The 12,510-nt window shown below is 45.2% G+C and overlaps 1 protein-coding gene and 1 long non-coding RNA gene across 16 annotated transcripts in view; one reads left to right on the plus strand and one right to left on the minus strand.

The window, feature by feature from the left end:
• CUX1 (cut like homeobox 1) overlaps positions 1-12,500 on the minus strand; it is a 256,957-nt gene extending 244,457 nt beyond the window's left edge. For 6 of the 15 annotated variants that reach the window (XM_083587392.1, XM_083587393.1, XM_083587401.1 and 3 more), the window contains exon 1: positions 12,119-12,372. In XM_083587392.1, coding sequence (XP_083443518.1) covers positions 12,119-12,181 — 63 coding nt within the window. In that variant the 5' untranslated portion in view covers positions 12,182-12,372. Of the gene's footprint in view, positions 1-12,093 lie in introns of all 15 variants that reach the window. The other 9 variants (XM_083587389.1, XM_083587390.1, XM_083587398.1 and 6 more) reach the window with 4 other exon arrangements.
• The window catches only part of LOC310750251, a 345,492-nt gene that overhangs the window by 250,298 nt on the left and 82,684 nt on the right, over positions 1-12,510 (plus strand). The window lies entirely within an intron of this gene.

A 12,510-nucleotide genomic window follows, 5' to 3' on the forward strand; every position in this document is an offset into this window, starting at 1 on the left:
AACAACATGGAAACTATTGGCAGAAATTACAAAGACACCCTTTTCTCCTCCAAGGTATTCTCCCTTCCCACGCTTCCTCTGAAGCACTAGAGGTAGCCAAACATCACTCCAGGCCAGCTGTGGAATCCAGTGCTAAGGTGACATGGGAGAAATTCATCTCTTGAACCTCTGGTGGGCCAATGCAATGAGCTCACAGTGTAATCCTATGCATGCCTAGTTAGAATTAAGCCCCACAGAATTCAATCAGATCTACTTCCCACTAAGTGTGCGTAAAACTGTAGACTTAATGTTCTTTTGAGAACTATATTGAGATAATGGAGACTGTACATCAGATCATTCCCAATATAACCACGTCTGACTCTTGATTTAGAACCCAGTCCCATTTAAGAAACTAGTATTCAATGAAACACCATTTGTGTTAAAGTTTTATTGTACTATATGACTTATACCAGTTTTAGACTTTGAATAAAACACCCCAGTTCTTCTACCACATTTAAAACCCAAAACATTGCAGCCGTTTTAACTCAAAAGAGAATGAGAGAGAGAAGGCACCATACAGAGGCCAGGGTTCAAATGCCTTAGGCCAGTCACACACCCAGCCTATTTTGGTGAAGATAAACTGAAAGGATTGCATGCAGATCACCTAGAGCTCCTTAGAAGAAGGGTGAGACACAACATCATCAATTAAATACAAAACAAGAGCATACGAAGCATCAGATCAATGGTTCATCTAACTGCTCAATCTCCCTTTTTTCCATGGTGGCCAACCAGACACTTCTGAGAAGCCCACAAACAGAAAGTGAAGATACAAAGAAAGAACCTTGAAATCAGAGAATAAAACCTATGGAGAAACAGCTAAGGCTGCACACACATTCTCCTGCTATCAAAGTAGTTAAAGAATACTATGTAGGAATAACTACACAAATATCACATTTCATGAGTTCCCTGTGAAAATCAGCTAAAAGTATACCTTTATTCTTCTATCACTTTAGGCTGGATCACACATCTCTTTTTTCTTGCACACAGACACATGAAGCATCACAGCATGTGAACTGGTTAATAGAAGCAGGAGCAGTCCCTGAGATAGTAGCTGCTTGGGGGAAAAATGTTATACCAAAAAGTTGCCAGTGACTATCTTCATGGACTTTGTACATTGTATTCCACCATGGGAACAGAAGCACACCAGTGACCAAAAACAAATCAGGAGTCAGGACTGCTCACAAGTAAGTGAAAAATATTGTTGTGCACCAGCCTTTTAACCTCTGCTAGATATAGGTGCAATTAATTGGTTACAAACTCACTATTATTGGTCACAGAAATGGGCCCCAAGAGTGAATATTACATAGTGTATTATCAACACTATAAATCTATTTGAGTTTTTTTTTACACTGAATATAAAGCATGCCTCTCCTCTGATAATCCTGGGAACTGTATTCGGATGAGGGTACTAAGAATTCTGTTAGTACCTTATCAAGTCACTCACAGAATTGCAGTTGCCCTGGTTCCCTGTGTAGATATGCTTTCATTGTTTTGCTCATGGAAGTAGTCAAACAGCATAAATTGGGCAAGTGAGAAGAGATTCTCTTTTACACCTAATAAATATTCATTTTGCATTTTAATAAGTTACAATGTTTTTCACTGCACAGGTAGGGTTGTCAACCTGCTTTTCTACTTTCTTGTCAACTTCAAATATTTCACTTTTAGGTTTTGGCAGTATTCTGTACCTACAACATCCCAGCCCTTCCCCACCCACCTCATCTCCTCATGAACCTTTCCCTTTGGATTTGTTTTCCAGCTAGCTTGCTTTTGCTGGATACAGCCATCTTTAAGTCCCCTTATTTCCCAGTAATGAGATATACTCTGAGAGAAGTACACTAGAGCAGTTAAGGTGGAAATGGTTGCGTGAACAAGGGCAAACATTCTTCTGTTCCAGGACCCCTGCAATTCCTACTGGCTCAGGGCTGGGGTGGCAGCTGCTGTCAGACGAGAAAGGAGGGTCTTGGCCCTGCTCCTTTGCCTTTAGAGGCCAGGGAGGGGAAAGCAGTCCCAATGGCTCCTTGCCCTGCCCCATCGGTCCCACCTCTGCTATTGGCAGCAGACCCACACCCCTCAGAGAAGAGCACACCTCCACATGCACCAGTCTTGTAGGGAGAAGCTGCATTGTGTGTGAGCATGCTATGTCTCACTTTTAAAAGCTGGCAGGAGGGGTGTGACCGTTTGTAAAGAGGTCTTCATAGCTTTCATCCCGCCTCAGACCCCTGATGCTATTCTTGAACTATGTAGCCATGCCTTTGGCGATCTGTGGCTTGACCTGTACTATTGAAGCCTTGAATACAGCTTCCTTACTTTCTCGGACATTAAAGAGATTCTGTTGTACTATTTGGGATGGAAGCCTTGACAGTCACTCCCACAAAGTTCTCTTATTAAGCTTGTTAATTAGAGTTTGCCACTAAAGGTATTAATTTGTTAAAAATGGAGCAAGAGGAAGAAACAAAAAAACACAGATTGCATGAAGTTAATATCTGACTACCCGGAAGGAACTGAGAATTACCTGTTTTAGAAAGCAAATTCACCGGGAGGAGAAACACCACCATTTTCTAACTCTTGACAACTAATGCCTTATTTCAGCACCTGCATCAAAAAGCGAACAAGAACCTCTGCAGCAGATGATAATATATCTATGCAAAATGAGAGCTGATGTAAAGGAATGGCCAAAGGCAACTCCACTCATGACAACTGCTGCAGGTAACAGTGCGAGACCAGTGTCTTCTTGTTACTCATTTGCCGCATCTGTGCACATGCATCTTTAAACACCCATGCACATGTTTCTGATATACCTAAGCTAATGAGGATCCCCAGACAGATATATAAAAGCATGTACAATGCCCTCACTTTATGGGTTTGCTGTGAGCAAGAAAACAAAACAAAAACTGACTGCGGTCTCCTGCAGCACATCTTCATGTGTAGAGCTACCCTAAGAGGTAGGATGTCCTTGGTTCCAGTTTCATCTCAGGTAGGAACTTGCTATAGATGGCCTTAAGCAATGCACTGTTCTCTCAGCCTAAGCCTGCCCCTCCTATCAGCAATATAATACTGGGTTGCTATAAGGATTACTGAGGCAATCTAGACAAAGCACTTTGAACATTCTGGGAAAGGACTATATAAATTTCACGTCTTAATTGTATCCAATTCTGGGCAAACTGCTTTTTAAAAAAAATCCCAGGGCAAAAAAATATCAAAATATTCCCTGTTTCTCTGCATGTGAAACACCCTACTTATGTTGGGGAAGATAGCTCTGTTATATTGAAAGAAGAACTGGAATCTGTGGACTTCTTTCCAACTGCAGCAACATCAGGAACTAGAGACATCCTTGAGTGCCATGGCCCAGCATTTTAACTGTCCACTTAAGTATTTAAAAGCCAAGCTCATCACCATGGCATTCAAGTGCCTCCAGGGTTCTGCCTGCACTACCAAGTTTATTATTAATCCAATGACTACCCCCTCCAGCCGTTATTAAACACAATTTGGCAACCAGTTACTATGTCAGCAGTATTCAATACCCAATTTAGAAAGTGCAATTGTCCTAGAGCAGAGCTGGCTGGCTATTGCTCACTGAACAGTTCTGGTTTCCAAGAGAAGAGAGATGTTTCTCATCCTTGGCCCTTCAGTCTTCCTTTCCAACCCCACAGAAAATGTCTGTACAGAAAGGCTTGCTGAAGGCCTTTATTTCAACAAGCATATCCCCAAAAGAAAAGGTTTCCCACTCCTGTCCCAGAACGACGCTGAAAGTACCTTCCTCATGTAAAGAAAGGTTTGATCAAAAGTAAAAGGAACATTGAATATGTCAGGCCCAACAAGATGGTATGAATTAGCTGAAGAGCATCAGCCAGGCAAAACGGGAAGGCCCTCACCATCCACAGGGCCATTTGCAGCCCACATAACTGAGCACGCAACAACCAATCCACTGCTTCAGCATAAACGTTTACCAGCTCCCATCCTGAGAATAGAAATAAAATCAGACAAAGTTCTGCTTCAAATTAGTTCAGATTGGATAACTTAACTCCAGGAAAGACCACCTGTGTTGATGGAGAAAGCACATATTATTTGGACCCAGGTTCAAATTCCCACTCAAGTCATGAAGCTTAATGGAGAGGCCTTAGGTAAGCCAAACTGTCTCAGCCTAGCTGAGCCTATAGCACTGTGGGACTGTGGGAAAGCACAGAAGCCGTAAAGCTATTTATGTGCGTAGAACAGGATATAACTGTTCTGTTAACCACAAAGTTCCCACAGAAGCCATGATTCTTCCCTGAACCAAGGACACGATTCACATTCTTGGTAGCATCCAGATCCCCAGATGAAAATGCAACATACACAAGTACTTACATGAGGTTAAGAGGGAGATTACATACTATGGAGCAGTGTCTCTCCAACACCGGGGGTCGCCTGGAGGTGGCATTAAACAAATCCAGAGGTGACATTTGTGACAAAGGGAAGAGGTGCTTGTGTACAAAATCATACTTTTAGAAGTTATTTCATATGAGGAATGCAACATGTGGCCCTCCAGATGCTGCTGAACTTCAGCTCCCATCATTCCTAGCCATAATGGCCACTGGTCAGGGATGATGAATGCTGTAGTCTACCAACATCCGGAGGGTCATAGGTTGCCCACTTTTGCTATAGATCATCATAGTTGCAAAAAGGGTAAGGAATCCAGACAAGCAATCTCCTTAAGTATGGTCTCAAAGGTGACACCCAAGCTAAATTTGGGGATCCATTCCATCACTAAGGCACTCATATTGCCAAGTGCAAGGTGTGAGTCCATATAGAGGATGTCATTCTGTAACAACTGGAAACAAGCAGAGAGGGGAGCACAGATAATGAGAGGACAGTCCAAAGTCTATGGCGGCAGGTTACCCATAAAACAACCGTGCCTGAAGCTAATTCAGGCCCACCCATCTGTTCACCAGGGATTCAATAAGTTTCCTGGTTTTCTTGGCAAGCTGGAATAGCAAAAAAGAGGAATAACAGAGGCATGTGAAAGAACCTGGCTGGCTGGTGAGCCCTATCAGGCTGGGTGGAACATGACTTACACAGGCCGGGCTATCCTGGATCGGGAGCTGGTAGAGCCCAAAAGATCTATGGAGCAACAAGGAAAGTTATGCAGCTTCCAAAGCTTTCTATGCTGACGGGGGCTTCTGCCACTACACCAACTTGCACCCCAATCTAACAGAGAAGCATCTGATAAGACCCTAAAATGTTTGAGAAGTGCTTGTCTGGAATAGCTGTCTCATGAGTAAGCCTTTACCGTTTTATAGCCCTGGCCAGGCTGTCTCTCCCATAACAACGGTGAGCTCATGAAACGGAGAGCAAACAAGGATGTGTCAGTCCCACACTATGCTCTTGGCTTTTTAAAAATTCACGCTGATACGATCTTGAGTGTAGGAGCCTGGAGCTGTATATTATGATGTAGAAGGAGACTGAAGAGCTGCACACCTTCCTCTCGCTGTCAGGTATCTGGAGGACCAGTTTCCAGTAGGAAGCCTGTATACCCATTCTAGTTTCCCAACAGATGAATTCCTTATAGGTTTTCCCAGGATATAAAAAAGGGTGGAGTGGTGGTTTAGAACCAATATAGTCTTCTAGTTGGTTTCAAACTGTGGCTAGAGCCTCAGGAAAACTTCTACCTGACAGAGCACAAGTTGCAGTCAGCTACTTATAAACTTTACAAACTTCAGCAAATGGAATAGAGAAGGGGAGTGGGGGAAGACAGAGAGAGTGGGCAATGACTTGCTAATGATTCCCTCTATGCAAGATTCCCTCCTGCATGAACTATGGTTTTATTAAAATGATCCAAATTTGAAATCAGATCCTCCAATATCTAAATCCCAACCAGATATTGTTTTTCCCTTCTAGTTCTTTAAGCCCATAAAAGGAAATCTGAATGCCAATCCAGACAACTTGACAACTCAAAGCCACTGAACTGACTGAATTTTTACTTCAGTGGAACTATCTCAGCGTAAGAATAGCAAACCATGGTTTGTGTCATACACCAGTCTGTAACTGAGGCATCACATGTGAAAAGTCTTCCGTACGCCTATCGTGGCTACCAATTCTAACCACAATTGCAAGAGCCCCTTTGTTTCTGCCATCCTGTTTCACTGTATTCAAACAATGAAAGACCTACAACCTCACTTGTGTGGGCAGACATATACCCCATTGCTGAGGGGTAAGAGTTGTGGGTGGCAGAAATAGATCAGGGTGAAGCAGCCAAGCCAAATAACAAGGAAAGAAAAGCGCCTGGCAGCATTTATTTTCTTCTCCTGCTTTGGTTGCTCAAGAAAGAAAGAGGTGTTGCCAGAAAGGTGTGCAGGGGGCAACATCACCCTCTCCTCCTTAAAATCACAGGGCAAGGAGAGTTGAGGAAGGCAGCTAGCCAGGAGACAGACCATAAGAGGTTCTCAGAACCAATAGCCAATACAAGGTCATAGATGCTTCTGTGAATACTGTGATTTGTACAGAGGGTGGCAATTGTTTTCTATACAAGGTAATCAACAAAGTTTCATTCAGAGCAGAACGAATGAAGTTTGTGGTCCTAACCGTCAGGTTCAGTAATTTCAGTGTATACTCTAAGTAAAACAAAGTTGGAAACTTAGTTGTCTGTCATTTCTACAGGTAGGACAGTAGCATCCCGTCTTCCAGTGAGACAGCCAATTAAGGAAAAAAGCCTGGATACACAACACCTAAGACAGATAAATACGAACCATTTTGTGTACAAATTTAATAATCAAACAGAACTCTCCGCCAGTATTGCCAGAAGGTTTCAAGAAAAACCCAGCACTACTGAGAACAGGGTCACATTTAGTTTGACAAAAACAAGATTGAAGTTTACACAAATGTGTCAAACCGAGTTTTACAGTAGGCACAGGAATTAAGTTGAGCTATTTTTACAAAGCAAGAACAAAAACAATTTATCAATCTGCCATTTGGCTGCATTCTTTGCTAAAATTTCCATATGTTTAAACTTTGAGATGATCATTTTAATCAATAAATAGTAGTTCAAGCGTCATGATTTCCCCCTCCATGAAAACCATATTTCTATAACTACCTCTGCAGTAGCAAACAAAACATTTTGGGATAATTCTCATGGGATTTGCAAACTTTTCCATTCAGAACAATTACGACGCACACAGGCAAAAGTGAGCTCAGCTACAATTAAAGTTGTCAGACCATGTTTAACTACATCTTAATCTAATCCATTTTATTTTATACAATCCTGCATCTGGATCTCATTTCCTGAATTCCTGTAGGTATTCTGGGTCACTCTTACAAACCCTTTCAAGTAGAGAAAGTTCAGCCAAGTCTACCTTAATCCAAAACTTTAAAAAAAAAAAAAACATTGGAAGAAAAAGAGCAAAGCAAGGAGATATTTTACCCTATCTCCTAATCCTTCTGGAAATCAAAGAGCACTAGTATTTTCCATCAGACAATGGACAGTAGTTAAACAGCACATTACATTTGTCACCCCCAGAGTACTTTTCAAGGGTTAAGCACTTCAGTTCTTGTAGAGGGGCACAATCATCACCCCCCACACAGCTGCCCAAAGTTTTTCTATCATTTCTCAGAGCAATATACACCTCAATCCAGCACCCTGCCCTTCACACAAACACACACACACCACCTTTAACTCTACTTCAGCTATGCCAAACATCTCTGTAAGCATTACTTCCGGCTCCTTCAGCTCTCAGCTTCAACAGGGACATTGGCTGAGCAGACTACCCAGCAGGGGATAGAAGAAAGGGAGGGGAAAGACCAGCTTTCTAGCCAAATTAATTTTCACGTCAGGCACTTAAAGAGGCTGGACACAATTTCCCTGGTACAGATCAGCCAATCCATACTGCAAGAGAACATTGATCGACAGGGAAGGCGCCTATTAATTTGGTGTTCTTCCCCCTTTGCCGTTCGTATTTATTTATATAAATATATAAATATTACACGCACACCTGAGCTGCTTTATGGAACAGTACATCTGCAATCTCATCAGGGAAGCACACACCCAAACAAGGCAAGAAATGTTTAGCATGTTTGTTCATTCTCTCCCTCATCCTTCTCCTAATATTACTCCTGAGCATGTTTTTTTAAAAAAGGCCGAACAAGAGTTAACACACTGAAAAGTCTTGAGGTGAAAGGGTGAGGATGGATATTGTTGTGGAAATGGCCTTCCCATGGCCAGTCAGCCAGGCCTTGTCAACACCACTAAGGACTACAAAGAGATAAGGAGGTAACATCAGCATTTATAGCCCCCAAAACAAATCAGCATGGAGCCCAAATTCCATGCAGGATGACAGCAAACAAAGGAGTAACTACCATACATTCAGGTGTGGGGTTGCCTAAATACACACAGGTAGCCAGGAGCTTCTACCCCATGTAAAATAAAAATAAGTCATATTCCCAAGCAAACCCAAAGTCAGAACTTGAGAGAGAGAGACTGGAACTTTGCATAAACACCTTTCCCAAGCCAGACAGGTCTTCTGGAAGACAAAGGACTTCCTGACATACCCACCACTACCATCACTGACACCAAAAGCAGGTCTCTCACCCATCTCAACCAAGATTTAAAGGAGCACCTCCCCTATCCTCCCTGGATGCCCAGAATCAGGTTCAAATCCACAAGAATGGGGAAAGAGGGGTGGGATGCAAAAGAAGGGGAGGAAGAGTTTGGGGAAATGGGCAAACACACACATACACACACTCTTACAGATGTAAAATGTCTGAAGGGGGAGAAAGAAAAAAAGGAGGCCATGACTGCCCAGGTGTGAAGTGACGCAGAATCCCTTTCTCCAAACTGCAAAAGGGAACACCAAGACAGTACAAGTCCCTTTAGAAATGGAAAGGGGAACTTGTGTGTGAGGAAAGCAATTCACAAGAGCACATACACAACATCAACAACCCCTACATTTGAGGGAAATGGAAAGCAAATGGGAACAGCGCACCACTGGCCCAAAAACGGGAGGACTCAACAGGAAGCATATGGGACTAAGAAGCTCTCATGATGACACAAGCATCTTCTTCTCCCTGCAAAACCTTAGATGGCAGAAAAACATGGGGGGTGGGTTTCCAGATCAGCCCTTCAGGCCTCAGCAAATAAATGGGGTTGGAAAAGGGTGCCACCCCATCCTCAAAGACAACCTACATAGCAGCAGGAAGGTGGTTCCTTCAAGAGAGACTGAAAGGATCCCCACTCCATCACCTTCAGGATGGTGGTGGTGGGATCCAGTTAGATGAGTTTGATGGGATAAGAGATCTTCCGTCCTACCCTCATTCAGATCCATCAAGTATGGAGGGAAGAAGCAAAGGATCCCCCATAGCAAGCTGACAGGATTAAACAAGTCTTCCCCTGACCTTGGATGCTCTCCATTCCCTCACATGCAAACAAGGGAGGAAGAATTTTACCACCCACCCTATCTTTTTTTTTAAAAAAAAAGCTTCCCCCAACTATGTGGGTGGGAACAAATAACGAGAGCAGACATCCCTATGAGGCTTGTGAACCCCCTTTTAAAACAAAACTGGGGAATAAGACTGAAAAGAGAGCCTCACAAACACAGTAATGAGCATTAAGCAATGTATACCCCCTTTTAAAACCTACATAATTTGCAAGAGGCAGGCCTAGTTTCTTCAAGAAGGAAGCCAATTAATTCACAGCCTCAGTACCCTCCCGTCTGGAAGAATTGGGAGGAGGGAGAAACATGAAATCCTAGAGCCCAATTTGATAAAGGGGGGGGGGGGAGAGAGAAGAGAGAAATTGACTGAGTGAAGAAGCTAAATCTATCATTAGATAAACCTCACTCCTTTCCAGTCACACGCAGTAGCCTAAATATAATCAGAAAATGATGATGTGGGGGAGGGACGTTGTTGGTCAGAGCCTCAACCATAGAGGCAAATGAGAAATGGGGTTCCCCACCCACTGCAGCCCCAAGTTACTGATATGGGGGGGGAGCTCTTTTCCTCCATCCCTCATTTTCCTCCTTTGCCAAGCCAGGATCAAAAGTCCTGCAAAGTTTCCCACGAGCTTCAAATTTTGTGCGCATATGCAGTGGGGGGGAGGGCAAAAAAGATTCAGAACAGAAGCAGAAATATTTTGCTGTGGGGGGGGGGAGCGAGAAACACATAGCACAGGACACACATGCAGACACGGTCCTTTTCTGCAACATTCTCCCTGCCTCCATGAAACTGGGTGACTGGCTAGGGAGGAGGGGGAATTGCCTGGGGGGGTAGAAAAAGGAGGGGGGGGTGTTGGTGCAGAAAGAGAGAGGAACAAGGGAAACCCACACCATTTTGGGGGTTATTTTTACATCCCTCCTTAAAGAACTGGGGGACTCTCAAAAAAGGTTGGGGTTTATTATTAGTGCTGGTTGAGTTTTATGGTGGGGGGGTACACAAAAGCATAAAAAACCTCAGGAGGGGACACATATACATTTCCAAGCATGCACACCTATTTTGCTGGTTTCTTGCGTGTCTCAGTCCCTCTGTATAAAACTAAGGAGCTGGTAGAGGGGGAGCATTACTGAAAGTGGGATGGATTTTTGTTTTTGTGGGGAGCAAGATTTTAAAATGATAAACAGCAGACATCCATATGCACAAACGCACATATTTCCCTCTCCTTTACTCTCTTTATAAAACAGTTAAGCGGGTATGGAAGGAGGGGGGAGATTAAAAACAAAACAAGAGAGCCCACACACAAAACTTAAACCAGCTAACACTCCTCCCCCCTTTCCGAAACTGTTCAAAAAGATAGAGGGGGAGGAAGAATTAAAGAAGAGTGTTAGCGGAGGGGGGGTTGCAAAAACAATTAAGAACCGGGGAGAATGGCACGCATACATACACCAGCCTATTACGATGATCTTTCCTCTTTCTAAAACTATGAGACTGTTCAAAGAGACTAATGGCAGGCACGGAGGGGGGGTTCCGCTGGAGGTGTATGGTTGCGGAGGGGGGTGCGCGCAAAAATCATTAAGGATCAATAAGGGAGCACATACAAGTTACTGTTATTTAGTCCTCATTCTCCTAAAAGTAGAAGACTTGTCACAGAGAGACTTAGTAGCAACAGAAGTGGGGAAAGTGTTAGGAAGTAGAAAGGGGTATTTTTCTTTGGCGGGGGGGGGGGTTGCAAAACGAATTAAGAAACAAGAGAGTTATCCCTCCTTACAGTTTCCAAAACTGTTCAAAAAGAGGTGGTGGCCCAAAGTGGGGGATGTTTTTCCTTTTTTTCTTAAAAAAAAAAGTGTGGGCTTTTTTTCTTTCTTTTTTAGAAAGGAGAGGGTTAGAAAACAACTAGCCCCTTCGGCACCCAAAGCAACCCTAAGCCTCCCCACCCCCCTCAAATTATAATAAAAAACCCACCATCCTCATTTTTTGTACTCTTGTTTATAAAACTGGGGCGAGAGAGAGACGGGGGAAAGAGGACCCTAAAGAGGAAGAGCGCGGCTCTGTTCCGAGGAGGGGGGCCTTTGGGGTTGGGGGTCCGTGTGCCACAGGGCAAGGGGGTGGGACGGGGAGGGGTGGGGGTCCGGCGGCCCAAGACCGGGGCTCCCCCATCCCGGGACAAGCCGCCCCCCGAGGAGGAGGAGGCGGCGGCGGCGGCGCCATCTTGTTGGGATCGATGAATTGAACAAAGAGGATCAATTTCCGATCGCGGCGGCGGCGGCAGCGGCGGCGCCGGGCTTATCGATGGGAGGGAGGCGGCGGGCGGCGGGGAAGCGGGCAGGGGCGGCCGGGCGGGATCCAGCCTTCCTCTGAGGGGGGCGGCGGGGAAAGAAGGGGAGCCCAGGGGAGACGGAGAAGCCGACGCCGCTTCTTGCCGGGACATTTGGGTTTTAATTTTTTTTAAAGGGGGGGGGAGAGAGGCAGGTTTCCTTTTCTTCTGAAGGAAAAGGGGGAAATGGGGGGGGAGGGTGTCTGAGGGAAGAAGAAGAAAAGGGGGACACGCAAACACACCACACGCACCTCAAGGGGAAAGCGGGGAAAGGGGCGGGTGGGGGGCAGAGATATGGAGAGGGGGCGAGGGTGGGGTGGGGGGCCCGGACGGGAGAGACCCACCCGCGAGCGGACCCCGGAGCCTGACCTGCAGCTGCTGTAAATCAAAGCGCTTCCAATATTGAAACATCGATCCCACATTGGCCGCCATCTTGAGACATATTGAGACAGAAGTGAGCGGCGGATCGAGCGAGGGAGAGAGAGAGGAGAGAGAGAGAGAGGAGGGAGGGAGGGAGGGAGGGAGAGGGGGCTGGAGAGCGCACGAGGAGGAGGAGGAGGAGGGAGCCTGAGAGAGAGACAGGCAGGCAGGCGGGCGGGCAGGCAGGGGGAGAGAAGAGGGGAGGGAGGGAGCGATACACAGAGAGAGAGAGAGAGAGAGAAAAAAAAGGAGGGAGGGAGGCCGGCAGCAAAGCGGAACGAGGCGAGGGCGGGCGGAAAACCCGGACAGGAGCGGCAGCGGCCACTCGAGGCTCGCGGAAT

The sequence above is a fragment of the Podarcis filfolensis genome, assembly GCF_964270895.1.
Source record: "Podarcis filfolensis genome assembly, chromosome: 15".
Classification (NCBI taxonomy): Eukaryota; Metazoa; Chordata; class Lepidosauria; order Squamata; family Lacertidae; genus Podarcis; species Podarcis filfolensis.